The sequence below is a fragment of the Megalops cyprinoides genome, chromosome 25 (genome assembly GCF_013368585.1).
Source record: "Megalops cyprinoides isolate fMegCyp1 chromosome 25, fMegCyp1.pri, whole genome shotgun sequence".
Classification (NCBI taxonomy): Eukaryota; Metazoa; Chordata; class Actinopteri; order Elopiformes; family Megalopidae; genus Megalops; species Megalops cyprinoides.
This window is the reverse complement of record NC_050607.1, coordinates 6,554,546-6,570,698: the sequence shown is the minus strand read 5'-3', so window position 1 is coordinate 6,570,698 and position 16,153 is coordinate 6,554,546. Positions and strand designations below refer to the sequence as shown.

At 44.9% G+C, this 16,153-nt stretch overlaps 1 protein-coding gene across 1 annotated transcript; it reads left to right on the top strand.

Moving 5' to 3' along the window:
- Positions 1-715: 715 nt before the first annotated feature.
- Positions 716-15,819, top strand: lta4h (leukotriene A4 hydrolase). The gene is made up of 19 exons (XM_036520230.1): positions 716-873; positions 2,159-2,289; positions 2,897-3,017; positions 3,930-3,998; positions 8,532-8,636; positions 9,616-9,668; positions 10,055-10,127; positions 10,303-10,443; positions 10,690-10,713; positions 10,804-10,874; positions 11,431-11,542; positions 12,283-12,427; positions 12,766-12,869; positions 13,008-13,078; positions 13,697-13,751; positions 14,135-14,230; positions 14,353-14,435; positions 14,930-15,034; positions 15,291-15,819. Exons 1-19 carry the CDS (start codon positions 718-720, stop codon positions 15,427-15,429), a joined length of 1,854 nt encoding a protein of 617 aa, XP_036376123.1. The 5' UTR covers positions 716-717; the 3' UTR covers positions 15,430-15,819.
- The last annotated feature ends 334 nt before the right edge of the window (positions 15,820-16,153 follow it).

The window sequence follows — 16,153 nt, the reverse complement described above, 5'->3', positions numbered from 1 at the left end:
CTGATAGCGGTTGTTATATTTCAAAACAATGTTCATTATGTAAGAACCTGTCGCTACTTACCATACTGAATTTGTACACTGCAATAATTAGACCGGAGAAAGTGTTGTGTGACAATTATATTGTGTAGACGGTACGCTAAATACCATTATACCGAGAGTTTGATCAAAGTGCCGGTGCCAGATCTGCAGCGCTCAACTGCGTTTCTCAAGCAAGGCAAGCTGGAATTAATGACAGGAGAGTTTCTTGCGTGGGAAAATAGTGCTGCTGTTTCTGACGATTCAGTCTGCAAAGCTCCTAAACTTATGTAGAAAAGTGTTGCTATGTGCTAGGCACTACGTACAGTTGATCCTTTATAAGGACAGCGCAGCGGAGTGCACACACGTCACTGTCGTATGATTTCTTATCGACCTCTGAATACAGCGTAGCTACAGCGATGTCTTTAGCAACTCGACGCGTTGAATTCTGTTTTTTTCGCGATTATAAATGCAACGCTCCAGACCCAATTAAACTCAAATGATTTTGAACTGCGTTGGAGTTGGTGCGCGGACTGTAGCGCTGTGCAACATGGGATATGTATTCCATTGTGTATTCGCTCATTTTTCTGCAGTACCGTTGTAAAACTACAATACCCACAATACAGCACTACTGGTGTTCCCACGTGGATACATAACTAAAAAGCTGCCCCGGTTCAGATTGTGCATTTGAACGAACCGACCATGGCTCCTGGTGCTGACCCTAGCTCGTTCTCCTCCTTTGCCAAGTGCGTTACCAAGCACTTGAATCTCACCTTCCACGTAGATTTTGACAGTCACGTCATCAAGGGGAAGGTGGCTTTGACCGTAGAAGTGCTGGAAGATAAATTCTCCTGCCTGGTACAGTAGCCAACTTTACTACTTTGTGTCAATCCCATCAGTTAGCTTAAAAGCTAGCCCTATTGATTGATTTCATTCTGTGGCCAACCAGCCGATCGGCAAGTTTGCTTGCTAGCTAGTGCTGTGTGTTAAAGTGGTCACTTGCTTTTGCTCTGCGCGCGCCGATGCTGTGTGTAAATTGTCAGTAAAAGCGTTTGAATGAGTCTACTACATAGCGCAGGGCTTCAGTGTCATATTCCCGGGATTCACTAATGTAGCTACATATAGTCAGCTAGCCCGAGACATAGGTAGCCGGTTATTTTGGTATTAACCGTTGATTTTCTATGTGGGACCTGCTAGTGTTTATTTTTTAAGTGTGTAATTATTTCATTGCCCGTGTGGAAACGTTTTTATTTGCTCGTTGTGGAAATCGGAACACGCCAAGTACGGTCAGTGTATCACCGACGGTACTTTTGGCAGTCTCGCGTTGCTGAAGTGTCAGCTGGATGTTGCGATCGGAGAGCTCGGAGCGGTGTGAGCTGCGCATCTCAGATGTATCGTTCAGGTGCCTTTCAGTGGTGACCTGTTGTTGTCAGACTGGTTACAGAGAGCAGGAAAGACAAACGCATGGAAATCATTCCGATTTTATCTACCGTTATTGTTTTCGAAGCGGCGACGAATACCAAACTGCAGGCGCACCGAGTGTAGGCTTGCCTGTCGGACTGGTGACCTGATGTACAGTATGAGATACGTATCCGTTGCCAAATGGAACTTTTGTAAACTGATTTACCGACCACGAGCGTCGAAACGGACCTCCTTACTGTGTTGGATTGTAGTTATGATCAGCCATAACCTTTTTCTTGAGCTTCTCTGCATCTTAACGTGCTTGCATTAAAGTAAGTAGGGCTCTTGCTTTGCACGAGCTGGAGCATTTCTTGCACGTCTGCACTTTGACAGGGCAGCCCAGGAGGGCGTGTTTGTACTTTCGATCAAAGGTCGATAGGTGTGCGTCCTACCTGGCTCCCAGCATGGCACTTTGTGTGTGTGTGTGTGTGTGTGTGTGTGTGTGCGTGTGTGTGCGCGAGCATGCCTCAAGTGGATAGATTTGCATGTCCCTGGCATCTGTGCAATTTTGTCTCGCTATGAGGCAAATGTGCAAATTAAAACAGGACATTGCTTCATTTCTCGCCTGTCTCGTTCTGTTTCCCCTGTCTCCGTTCCCCCGAAGCAACCACCTCCTTCCTCATCTCACTCACTTCTTCTTTTCCCCCCCTTCTCTTTCTCCCCTGTCCTTCCTTGGTCGTAGACGCTTGACACGAAGGACCTGAAGATCGCCAAGGTGACGGCCAATGGGCAGGGGGCTAAATTCACTCTGGGTGCCCAGCACCGCTTCAAAGGGGCGCCGTTGGAGATCACGCTCCCCTTTGAACTCTCCCGGTGAGGGCTTTTGGTGGGCCGCTTCATCTATACAGGGAACATCAGAAACAAAGATGGCTGACTTGGTTTAAAAATAAGTGACTTATATCTATGCAACCCATGTACATTTGCATAAAAAAAGGTTTCGGAGGAAATGGTTCACCCATTTCATCAGTTTGCACCCTCTGATAGAGAAGTGGTAGATGGTGGTTGTCAGGCCCAAGCCTCTCAAGATGGATTAACCTTCCTATATTATCAGTCTCTGCAGAGTGCATAGTCTCCCTCATTATGAGTTTCTGCAGTGTGTAATCTCCCACGCTAAATTTCTGCAGAGTGTGTAATCTCCCACGCTAAATTTCTGCACAGTGTGTAATCTCCCATGCTCAGTTTCTGCACAGTGTGTAGTCTCCCAAAATTTATTAGTAATTATGACTAACGACTCATTATGGGATGTGTTCACACTGTTTTCTCTGTTACCAGCCGTCGAATGGGATATATAAGATTGAGGGCCCCGTGATTGAATGTAATCATCTGTGTCCTGTTTAGATTGGGTACAGTTTGGTTGGCTTCGATATCAATCGACTTTGAGCGCTGTGTTTTGTGCGTGTGTGTGTGTGTGTGTTTGTAGGGGTCAGCACATGATCTTGGAGGTGACCTATGAGACGTCTCCCAAGGCATCAGCACTGCAGTGGCTCACACCTGAACAGACTGCTGGGAAAAAGCAGCCTTACCTCTTCAGCCAGTGCCAGGTATCCCACCATGCACCTGCCCAAGTCACTCATGTCCCTTCTCCGGTCAAAGATTGTCTATAGTGGCAAGATATCTGACCGTGCCATCAAACATTCAATGACCGGCTCATTAACGCTGAAACGTAAAGGGCGACAAAAAGGAAAAATCGTGTGCAGTCTGCGTAAGGATCGGTTGTGGTTCAGTTGCATCATGCAGCTGCAATATTCTCCTCTAGCTCTCGGCTGCATTGTAATCCACTTCCTTGAGTCCTGCTGTCCTCTGGTCAGCACTAACGACCACCTCTTAACTGTGTCGACAGTCTGCAGGCCACGCAAATGCATTGCTACAGTGGTAGCTCTGCTGTGACTTCTCTGCAAGGCTTTTCCTGCCCACGTGAACTTGCGAAACATCCTTACACAGTCAGTGCAGCCTCTGCCAGTGTCCAGTCAGCTTCCCTGTCAAACTGAACAGAAATGAAGGGTAATTTCAGTCATGTTTCAATAGGTGTAACATGCAATATTCTGAGCTGTAAGCTTTTGGAGAGCTACCACTCATTGGCAGATATGCCTCAGAACAAACCCAGGAGCATCCAGTATCCTCATGTCTGGTCTGTTCAGATTTGACGCCATGATGGAAAGGATTTTTGCATGTTTTTTGCTGATGTCAGTTAATGGCAAGAGGAGAGGGCAAAGGCTGCGGTTGTTAACTCGTCTAATGGGGATCTGATAACATCTGTTCGCTGCGCAGAACCTTGATCCACTGAAGTATAAATCACTGGAAGTGACAGGGAGATCGTAGCTGGGGTGGGAGCTGCGTGTTGGAGTGGGGTGGATATTGAACTGAGCTTGCAACAAGAAGCTGAACTTAATTAGAACTTTCTGCATCATGTGACTCTCCTTATCCCCCCCCCCCCTTTCCCTCTCCTTCCTCAGGCCACCCACTGCAGGAGCATGGTACCCTGTCAGGACACCCCATCAGTGAAGCACACCTACTATGCCCAGGTAATCATACCTGCCCTATTGCCCACAGGAATAACACTCAAAGCTTCAGCCATCTCTGGAACATCATTTAGCCTGCAGGAAATCGGACTTCATTTGTCTTGCTGAATATATGTGTCCCTGTAATCCTCTGTATATAGGTGTGTGTGTGTGTGTGTGTGGGGGGGGGGGGGGGGGGGGGGGTGTTTATAGAGGTATGTTGGAAAGTCAAAGCTGCCTTCTCTAAATTAATGGTTTTCCATTTTAGGCAAGGTCTAAATCTAGTCAGCATTGACCGGGTAACACTGCCAGACTGCAGAACTGTGAATGAGAGTTGGTGGAAATTCTCAGCCTGCAGAGTAAATTCACTGAAACAGTAAGGAAAAGTTTCCACAGTGGCTAATTAAATGCTTGCAGAAGACAGTTTAAAGAGTAACAAGTTGGTGTATTGTTAAATATGTCCTGATTGTAAGATAGAAATGAGGAAGGCCAAAAGGTGAAAGATGCAATAAGTAAGCACTTTTTAAAATATCATGGTAGGAAAAAGAAAGATAGAGGAAGTTAGGTGCATCCTTCATAACAAGGAAGTGTTTTTTCCTAATGTCTTTTTGTAGAGCTTCACCATACTACATGCCTGCACACAGTTAAGTCTGACACACAGGATACAGTAGATACAATTGAAATAAGAGACTGAAGTACTGTAAAAATTACAAAAACTAAAGACAAGTCAACAGGCCCTGATAGTAAATAATGAAGAGTAATTAAACAACTCAACTTTAGACGCCATTATCAAAAATCTTTGTGTAATTCCTTGAAACGTGAAATACCAGATGGCTGGGAAAAACCTGTGCAATACCAATAGATAGGAGAGGGGATTGGTGGAATAGGTAGAAATTAGTCAAAGGTAAATTTCATACTGATACCAGGAAGTTATATTTCTCTCAGAGAGTTATAAATGCATGGAGTAGCTTGACAGGATTTTCTAGTGACACTTAAAGTGTTCGAGCTTGATACAGTACTAGAGAAACTGTAGGCTATTTACAGTGATGAGCCTAGCTGGATGGAATGGCTTTTTCTCAGTACTAAACGTATGATGCTGTAATGTTCTCGACTTCAGCACGTGCAGTAGTACCTACTCCTATAGGGTAAAAATTGACACTGTCTCCTCTCTATGCCCTCAGCAGTTCTGTTGTGCCAAATAAGCAACTGGCTGTACTTATTAGAAGTGTCTCTGATATAATTAAGCGTTGAATATGCATGGAATGTGGGTTTGAAAATGCTGGGCTTTCTGAGCTCTGATAGGACACCTTTGCAATGCAAAGTGTGGTCTTGGACCTCGCAGGCTAGTGTGAGACGCCTGTCAGTCTCAGTGGGCTGTGTAGCCGGTGTTTCTCATCCTCTTTTAACTCTTCTCTCGCAGCCCCTAGCCAAACACAGAGATCAGTACTTTGATATGAAATATGAGACGCATGTCTCTTTGAAAACCACTCTTCCTCTGTATCGTCTAAACCTCTGAAAACAAAACCGCAAATACTAATCTTCCATCAAAACCTCAGAAGTCTGGTCTTTCGTGACATGCTGTCTCATGAAGAACTGTGCAACTGTCACTCTGCAATGGATGGGTCTGACTGCTTATATTGCCTCAAGCGGGCAAGTGTGTGTGTGTGTGTGTGTGTGCGCGCGTGCGCGTGCATGCACGCAAAGACAGAATGGCAGGTATGCCATTTGCCAAGTTATGCATCAAAGAGGCACTCCCTCATACCTGTTAAACCTTTTTATGCCTTTGTGTCCTACAGAAAAAATATCACAATGATCCTGAAGCCTGACCATTTGTTACAAATGCATTTTATGCTATATGTGCTTTGTTTTAATGTAGCTGCCCTCATCACATCACATTGGGGCTGGGTTAGTGTTAAGATGTGCTGTAAAGGTTCACATCAACATTGGAATTATGCATAGTACATATTGTTTGCTTTCCAGAGAAAATGCAGACTGGGACCGTCAGCTAGATGAGTGGTATAAAGACAAAAGTGAGAAGTTAGAAAGGCATACATTACACTGTGGAGGGTACAGATGACATGTGTTCAGCCCTGAGCTTCATGAAGCCTCCCACGCTCACTGGCTGCAGATCTATGGTCGATGTGCAAAGCGCGGAGAAGGACGGGTGTGAAAACACCAATTTGGTGTTTCAGCAAAATGCAACAAGGCAGTTGGGTGTTTTTGGCTGGGAACTTGACTGAAAAAAGTTGGCCGCAAGTTCTTCAAATCAGTCAGCGAGATACTTGTCACACCGGCACATTGCCAGTATGTGAGAAGGGGGCACAACAATCAGACATTGCTCAGGAAAGCGGCTCCAAACTCAGTGGACTGCAGTACAGGACGGCAGTGTAGCACTGTGGTAAAGAGCAGGGCTTGTAGCCAAAAGGCTGCTGGTTGCTGGTCACTGTTGCTGTACCCTTGAGGAATGCATTTAACCCACAAGTACCTCAGTAAATATCCAGCTGTGTAAACGGATAGCTTGTAAATGTTGTAACATTATGTAAGATGCTCTGAATAAAAGTGTTCGCTAAAAGACAATAATCAATGTAATGTAGGGTTCCTCCGACGTTCAGCAGAAATAAGGGAGCAGATAGCTTTATCGCCTGAATAGGTCACAGAAGGATCCTGGCATATGAGTTGTACTGTCAAACTGAACCAAACTGGATCTTACTTTTCATGCAGGTGGGGAAGTGAAATCACATTTTTCTTTTGCTTTTTATGTAATGTACTGAATGCGTGTTAAATGTTGGCTACAATCTGTGAATATTGCTCTGTCTACAACTGCATTTCTATACAAATGGCCAATGCATTTAAAAAGTGTATTATTATTATTGCGCCTTTGGAGCTGTACATAATGTTAGCAAGCATGTATGTGTGTGTGCGTGTGTGTGTGTACGCGCATGCGTGCGTGTGTGTGTTTGTGTGCATGTGTGTGGGGTGGTTGAGCGTTTCCTGCACACATGCCCTGTACATCGGTGTCGAAACGGTGTGAAATGGATGCAGTGAATGGCTCTGAGAATGTTTCGTGGTTCAGAACGTGGGGTCCAGAACCAGGGACAGCGCACCTGAGAGAGACGACTGAGTTATACACATTATTATACACTAATTATACACATGTGCAATTTCATTCCCATAATACCTTTGACCCCAGCTAAATCGCATTAGTTGTTTGCACATTCATTTGTTAGCATTTTCTCATCCCATTATTTTGTACTTTCCCATGGGAACAGCTACAATTTCATATTCAATCACGTGAACCAGCAGTAAGCTGCAGTTTGCATGTGTTCCATATTTAAAATGTGCAAATCTCTGCAGCAGATGCATCGGTCTGCTTTGCTGATATGTTACGCATTACAATGGCTGGCATAGCACGGTAACACTTCACATTAAAACTCCTGCAAGTGTTCTGTAATTCAGGCCATTGGTGTTATGTGTTGTAATTGCAAAACATGTCCTATTCTGTGGTTGCTTGGCTAATGTTTGCCATGAAACTGAGGAAGTAAAAAACAGATTCTCTACTAAATATATAGACAGATGTCTAACATCCGCAATGGTTGTTTTTTAACATTTTGAACATTATTAAGGGAAAATGGAAATACACATGCCTTTTCGGTCTCAGTGGTGAGAGATTAGAGATCAGCGATTAGAGATTAAAGATCAGTGGTTAGAAATCAGCATGGGGAAGCAATAGAAAGCTAAGCTAAGCGAAAAGTAGATACCACAAAGCAGGTTCTGTAGTTGAGGAAATAAAGTTGGCATATTTTGAAAAATACTTACGTTATATCATTATATACATTGTATAACGTATTAAAATAAGTAAATATATGAAATAAGTAAAATAAAAAACTTGTTCCCATATTGTTGGCATTGTTTTTAGAATCTGGACTAATTAATTAGATTAAGTAATTGTTACAGCCTTATTTCTGTTAAAATGAAAGAATGGTAGCATTCATTTGGGATAGTAAATTGTCAGTTCATATTGTCAGTAAATTCATATTGATATCAATGTACAGTACCAGTCAAAAGGACACATCTGATTAAGATAATGGGAATCATGTATTCAAAGGCATTTTGATCTTAAATGCTTGAAATTTGTTTCTTAGACAAATATAAATGGTAAGGTTGATGCCTATGTATGAATTTGACTACTTTGAAGAATCTAAAATATAAGTTTTGATTTGTTTAACACTTTTTGGTAACATAGTTTTGATGTCTTTACTATTATTGTAAAATGTGCAAAAGTAGCAAAGATAAAGAATAAAAGAGTAAAGAAAAATAAAGAAAATAGAACTCTTGACTGGTACTGTATGTACTGACACATGGAGAGTACATGACTTGGACCTGGTAGTAAAATGACAGGTTTGTATGCTGAAAGAGATGTAAAAAAAAAAAAACACAGATTGCTCTGTATGTATACTGACTGATGATCTGTACAAGAGAGTAACCTGGCCATGTTGAAGGTGTTCTTGTTACAGGTAAGTGTGCACCTGTGTATGAGATGGATGTGTTTCTCGGCAGGTGTCTGTCCCCAAGGAGCTGGTGGCTCTGATGAGTGCTGTGCGTGACGGACAGGAGGTGGACCCCCAGGACAGCGGCAGAACCATCTACCGCTTCCGCCAGGCGGTCAGTCCCCCTGCCTCTGTCTGACTGACTGACTCACTCACTGTTTATCTGTCTGTCTATTTGTCTGACTGACTGTCTATCTGTCTGACTGTCTGACTCTGACTATCTCAGACTATATCACTTTCCATCTGTCTCTCACTCTCGCTCTCTGTCTATGTCTCTTTGTCTGTCTGTCGCTCTGTCTCTTTATCTCAGCATGTCTGTCTTTCTGTCTGTCGCTCTGTCTCTTTATCTCAGCGTGTCTGTCTGTCTGTCGCTCTGTCTCTTTATCTCAGCGTGTCTGTCTGTCTGTCGCTCTGTCTCTTTATCTCAGCGTGTCTGTCTGTCTGTCGCTCTGTCTCTTTATCTCAGCGTGTCTGTCTGTCTGTCGCTCTGTCTCTTTATCTCAGCGTATCTGTCTGTCTGTTTTTGCCTTCATGCCTTCATTCAGGTTAACTTGATTTATTGGCATGAGAAAGGTTACGTTACTATTGCCAAAGCATTTGTAACATAAAATACATAAAAATACATAAATACATTAAAAATTAACTACAAGAGATAATTAACTTGTATATCTTTATATATATATATATATATATATATATATATATATATATATATATATATATATGGCAACTTGGAGACCTACAGTATCGTACAAAAATAAAGACTCATTAATTAGCAGAATCATTAATAATGTCTATCAAGTCATTTCTTTTGTAAAAGCTCACAGCTGGACAGCAATGGTGCTGTTTAGCCTTAGTCAGGCTTAACAGTTAGTCAGCTATTGTAAGTTAGCTATCTAGCGGTCTGCCTGCTTGAACTGAATAACTACCTATTGCTATGGGCGGGGGGGTTAATTAAGAGAGAAACTCATCTGTGTTTGAAAATTAGTGTCAGCTTTGTGAGGGCTGTGGTTGTGGCTGCGGGTGTTGAGGTAGGCGTGACTGTAATATCCTTCCTTATGCATGCATATGTATCGTTGTGTGCACATACACAGGTTCCCATGCCTTCGTACCTGATCGCCCTGGTGGTGGGTGCACTGGAGAGCAGGTACTTAACCCAGCTCCGCCCTCTGTTGTTTGGTTCCTCCCTCTCAGTGTCTCTGTCTCTGATTTCGCTGCCCTCTGATCTCTCCCTCCACCTCCCTCTCTCTGTGTCACTGTTTGTCTTCCTCCACCTCCCCCTGTTTCTGTCCCCCTCTCTCTGTCGCCCTCTCTCTATGTCCCTCTGTCTGTCCCCCTCTCTCTGTGTCCCTCTGTCTCTCGCTACCTCCTCTGAACTCAGCCTGTGAAAGAGGTGGACTGCACTCAGCTCTGCCTCCCTGAATTCTCAATGACCTTTGAACTTGTGAGGCGGTATTTGTGACAGTGTTTTGATGTACTGATGTGTGCTTTTTTGTGTGTGTGTGTGTGTGTATGTGTGTGCGTGTGAGACAGAGAGATTGGGCCTCGGTCTCGGGTATGGTCTGAGAAGGAGCTGGTGGATCAGGCAGCGTATGAGTTTGCAGAGGTGGGTCCCCTTTCTCCAGTTATGGTTTCTGACCCTAGAACAGCAATTGTCACCATCTCTAACTCTATAATCACAGTGATTATTGTTTCTGAACCAAGAATCACTGGTGTGTGTGTGTGTGTGTGTGTGTGTGTGTGTGTGTGTGTGTGTGTGTGTGTGTGTGTTGTCCTCTCAGACGGAGACTATGCTGAAGACTGCAGAGCAACTGGCGGGACCCTATGTCTGGGGGCAGTATGACATCCTGGTGCTCCCCCCGTCCTTCCCCTACGGAGGCATGGAGAACCCCTGCCTGACCTTTGCCACGCCCACCCTGCTGGTGAGGCCCCACTCATGCTACACCTCACCTGTGACCCCTGCACTCACCTGTCCCACATCACTCAGATGCAACCTGTCAGCTGTCATTCACCACACATCACTGTGCTGACACTCTTTACAGAACACAGAATTCTCTCCGAAGCATCATATTCTCAAGTCGGTATCAGCCAAACGATTGCTCACTAAACTGATTCGCGTGATGGTGTCGGGTTGTTTTTAATCTCTGCTTCCTTGTTCTGTCTTTCAGGCAGGTGACAGATCCTTGTCCAACGTAAGTCCTGGGGGCTGGCTTTCATTTTACAGATACATGTCTGTACGTTTGAATGTTCTGTGAGGTGTGAATGTTGGTCATCCTCTTCAGGTCATTGCCCATGAGATCTCCCACAGCTGGACAGGAAACCTGGTGACCAACAAGACCTGGGAGCACTTCTGGTACGTCCCAACCCTAATGCGGCATGCTCAACGTTTCTGTGATGTTTTGGTAATGTTAAAGATGTTGCCCCAGCAGTGAGAATAGTGCATGTTATTTTCAGTGCAAGCTATGTGTGCATCTCTGCTTACCCCAAAATAAAAAGGGGTACACTGAGTACACCCCAAAGTAAAAAGAAGTACAGTCTGAGCTCCCCATAAATTTATCAGCTGCTTAATATTCATGGCACATTACTCTGGAATGGTAGAATTATTATACTGCATGCGCAATGACTGATATATCTCTTATACGAAGGAGTATTTGAGATTTGGAGGCTGTAAGGTTTGTACTGTTGTGGTTCCTCTCCCTATGAGAGATTAATTTGCATATAGGGCAGAGTACCTTCCCTCCGCTATGAAAAAGCGTGGGTGACTGGCGTGTTTTAACACCCCAGACTTTCCTCCAGGCCAAATCTGGGTCCATGTGCTCTACTGACCCACATTGGTCGTCTTGTGAGTACGGTGAGCGTTGTGCTGACGTTGTGCTGACGTTGTGCTCGTGCCGTTCCCGTGTCGCCAGGCTGAACGAGGGCCACACCGTGTATCTGGAGAGGATGATCGGCAGGAGCATGGAGAGCGAACAGTTCAGGCAGTTCAAAGCCATGGGGGGCTGGAAGGAGCTGCAGGAATCGGTGAGACCAGCAGGGAGACCAGACACCCTGCAGATCAGACAACACAAACACATACCAGAATATGATTACTCTCATTTCTGGACTTCTGCAAGGACATTGCTACTGTGTTGACTGAAATCACGTTTATGATATCATTCATCTATATAAAAAACACAATGGGAGGCTGGGATATCTTGTAAAAAGTATTGATTACAACTTATAGGAGTTTATATTATTATTACATACAGTAAGTCCTTTGTCCAGGCCACATTTGGAGTGCTGTGTCCAGTTGTGGGCACCATACTGTTAGGCGACATAGAAGCTTTTGAAAAAGTACAGAGAAGGGCAACAAGACTGGTTCCAGGAATCAAACATAAATCATGGAGACTCAACACACTTAATGTTTTTAATCTACACAAAAGTAGTGTCAGTGGTAAACTGATTGAGGTTTTTTAATTTTTACAAGTGTTAAATAAAGCGGACTGAACATCATTTCATATCCTAGCCCAGTATTTCTCAAACCTACTCCTGGAGGCCCACTGTCCTGCATATCTTCTGTCTATCCTTGCTCTACCTACCTGACTGAACCCATCGGTGGCACCTTTGGTTAGCTGAGCACACCTGATTTAATCAAGCAGCAAGGGTAGATACAAGATATTCAGGACAGTGGGCCTCCAGGAGTTGGACTGAGAAACACTTTCCTAGCTGAACGCTACACTTGTGTGACTCTTCTACCTGAACGCTCTGTGTCTGTCGTGCAGGTGAACACGTTTGGGGCGAACAACCCCCTGACCAACCTGGTCCCCAGCCTGGAGGAGGTGGACACAGACGAGGCCTTCTCCTCTGTGCCCTACGAGAAGGGCTTCGCTCTGCTCTACCACCTGGAGGAACTCATGGGGGGCCCGGGTAACTCCCAAACACACCCTCACACCCCCACACACCTAAGCAGCAAACATCACACACCCTTAGACACCTCCATAGACCTAATCGGCAAACATTACACACCCTCACACACATGTCCTTGAAACACATGACCTGGGGGAGGCACGCAGGACAGGAGGTGTTAAACACATGACTCTCTGAGACTGATTCCTCCTCCTGGATCATGTTTGAGTGGAGTCTGTAGAGATGAAAGGTTGCCACATGGTTGGAGCACTAAGTGTTTGAGGTATAACGGTCAATGAATGCCTGTTCTTCTCTGTTTCCCTGGTTTCCAACAACTGGTGTTTTTTCCCTTCTCCCAGAGGTGTTCATGGGCTTTGTCAAGTCGTACATTCAGCTGTTTGCCTACAGTAGTATTACCACGGAGGAGTGGAAGAACTACCTCTTCACCTACTTCAAAGACAAGGTGAACCTTCAGTTGCGTGGAAGCCTCATTAATGTAAACCTTCACCTACGCAGTGACCTCATTAATATAAAAGACCAGGGCCCGTATGACAGACTGATGTTAGGTTTCACTTCCTCATCCCTGTGCTTTGTGTCTCAGGTGGACATCCTGAACAAGGTTGACTGGAACGGGTGGATGAACACCCCAGGAATGCCCCCGGTCAAGCCACAGTGAGTCAGAGACATATCGCTGTCAAACCATAGGGAGTCACAGACACACATCCATCTCAAACCATAGGGAGTCAGACAACACATTCTCTGATCAACCCACACTGAGTCACAGACCCATATCCACATCAAGCCACAGTGAGTCACTGACACACATCCCAGACAAACCATAGTGAAGCAAAAGGGCATATTTTGGTCAATCCACTATGACTCATATACACATATACTGGTCAAGCCACTGTGACTCACAGACATGGACCCTTTAGTCCTGTATTGTGATGAGAACTGGATGCTTCACAGATGCCTTACTGGGTGGAGCTGCTGTTTGCTGTCTGTCACTAGCTGAACCAATCAGACCACTTTTCTGCCTGTCAGCGAGTGACTGTATGGCTGCACATCTGATAAGGGACATGAAGTCATTCCCTTTCATCACTGATGTAGTCGGCTAACTGCGGAATCCAGGGGTTTGAGTCCCATTTGGGTTCTTTTGTCTCTGCCGTTAGCCTACCAGCGAAGTCCTGCACTTGGATACTTGTGTGTTGGTGCTAAAGTGTGAGCGCTAGGGCTTTACTGACACACGCCACATTGAAATTCATGCCCCTCCCCCCCGTCCCTCCCCAGGTATGACACCACGCTGGCGGACGCCTGTATCAACCTGTGCAAGCGCTGGACCCAGGTGCTGTGTGCCTCTGTATACATCAGTGTGTTAATGGGGCCTTAGTAACTGCAAAACACTGATTGTTTTTATTAGTTAGATGAGAATTAATACATTGTGTCTGTTTTGTATTCACAGTGTGTTCGTTAATATGCTGCTGATATTGAACTTGTTAGCATTCTTATTGATTTTTATTGGATGATGAATTCATTCATTCAATTCATACATGATCTTTCTGCTGATGTAGGCTGGTGATAGTTTTCACCGGTGTTCTGTGTTTTGTGTGCTGCAATTTGCAGGGTTTTTTTTTTAATTAATTTATTTTTAGGGGGGTGGGGGGTGTACCCATGCTATACTGACTGTTTTTGATGGTAAAAGGTGGGTCTCGTATCTCCCTTCCCTAGGCGAAGGAGGCAGACCTTGCAGGTTTCAGTGAGGCCGACCTGAAGGCCCTCTCCTCTCACCAGGTCATCGAGTTCCTGGCCCTGCTGCTGCAGGAGGTAGGCTAAGAGAGCTGTCACTCATCGTGTCATCACAGTGCTGATTGGCGGGTGGGCGGGTCATTGTGGGAATCGCTGTGCTGGAATGTCTGCCACACTGTCTTTCTTTGATGTTCCCCCAGGAACCCATCCCAGTGTCACATGTGAAGAGGATGCAGGAAGTCTACAACCTGAACGCTGTCAAAAACGCTGAGATCAAGTTCAGGTCAGTGTAAGATGGGAAAGGCTGACTACCACACCTCTGAGATCTGCATGTTGAATGAAGAAAAAATAGATTACTTTTAGCTGTTACTAAGAAAGTGCTGAGAAAAAGCGTATTACAAGACTGTGTGTGTGTCTGCTTTGTGCTCTGTGTGTGTGAGACTCTGTTGTGTTCCAGGTGTATGTGTGTCTCTCACTCCGGTTGTCTTCCAGGTGTGTGTGTATGTGTGTCTCCTTCTGCTATGTTCTGTGTGTGTGTGTGTGTGTGTGTGCGTGTGTGTGTGTGTGGGTGTGTGGGTGTGTGTGTGTGAGACTCACAGCTGTTATGTTTCAGATGTGCGTGTCTCCTTCTGCTGTTATGTTCCAGGAGTGTATGTGTGTGTGTGTATGTGTGTCTCCCTCTGCTGTGTTCTGTGTGTGTGTGTGTGTGTGTGTGTGTTAGACTCACAGCTGTTATGTTTCCAGGAGTGTGTGTGTCTCACTGCTCTTACGTTCCAGGTGGCTGCGCTTGTGTGTGAGGTCCAAGTGGGAGGAGGCAGTTCCTCTGGCCTTCAAAATGGCCACTGAGCAGGGGCGCATGAAGTTCACACGGCCCCTCTTCAGGTAACCGTAGGCAACCGTATCTGTGGTTACTGCAAGATTACTGCAGCCCTTAAAACAACAAACTGTCAGTTTGTCCTGGTCAGTTGAGCCTAATCTGTTTTACACAATTATTGCAGCTGAAGTCAGCTTCCCCATTTGGGTAACAGGGGGTAGATCTGCTGTGCTTTTTAAACCAAGGCCCTCGCCATCTGTATAACACAACCGATGGCATTTCCGTTGCAACTGTTGGTTCCATATTTTTTGTTTCCTTTTCCAGAGAGGTTTATAACTTTGATAAGTTCCGAGACGAAGCGGTCAGCACCTTCATCAAGTACAGAGGAGCCATGCATCCCGTCACTGCCTTCCTGGTGGCCAAGGATCTGAAGGTGGACCAGGGTCAGAGCACTGGCTTCTAACCCCACCCCTGCTGCCTTGATACACCATTCAGGATGGGGGAACCACTCCTCCCTCTCTCCCTCTCTCTCTCTCACTCTCTCTCGCGCGCACACATTGCAAAGCCATACCAAAGCCACTGGCTACCAGCTGCTTCTTCCTCTGGAACACGCTTAGATTTTTACAAGATTGTACTCATCTCAGGCTGTAGAAACCCTTCACTTCAAGTACAGTACATTTTCAGCACTTCTTTTTACACAGTGAGGTATGGGGAGGGGGAAAAAGCTTGGATGTTTTTATACAGGATCTTTTTTTCCCTCACATCCCTGCATCCATGTATGAGACGGCATTTCTTCTTTTGTTCTATCCTGCCGTGTGCATTTCACCCGAATCGCAAATAAAATGCTGTGCATATAAGCTGACTCCACATTGTGTGTGTGCAGGCCTCTTTCTCTTGATAGAACAAGGAGCCTCCTGGTTAAATTGAACTTACTTGTTTGAAAATTCATTTTAGAAATGTCATTTTGTTCCTTGAGTGGACTTGATTTCTCATATAGTTCCAAAGCTTGATTGAGAAAACGATCTTTATATTTATGCTTCTTGCAGTCACACTTTTTAGATGTAAAACGTCATCTTAAAAGTAGCAGCATTGGTATAACTTCACTGAATTTTCTGTGTATACGGTAGTATTTGATGTTGTGCTACAGCTCCATCTGCAGGATTTAAACAGAACACACCATGTGTTGC

Bases quoted from the DNA above. Each gene is read 5' to 3' on its own strand.
- lta4h (XM_036520230.1), top strand. From the start codon at position 718: ATGGCTCCTGGTGCTGACCCTAGCTCGTTCTCCTCCTTTGCCAAGTGC. The intron at 9,669-10,054 runs GTACTTAACCCA...CGTGTGAGACAG, and splicing joins GTGGGTGCACTGGAGAGCAG to AGAGATTGGGCCTCGGTCTC. The intron at 10,128-10,302 runs GTGGGTCCCCTT...TTGTCCTCTCAG, and splicing joins CAGCGTATGAGTTTGCAGAG to ACGGAGACTATGCTGAAGAC.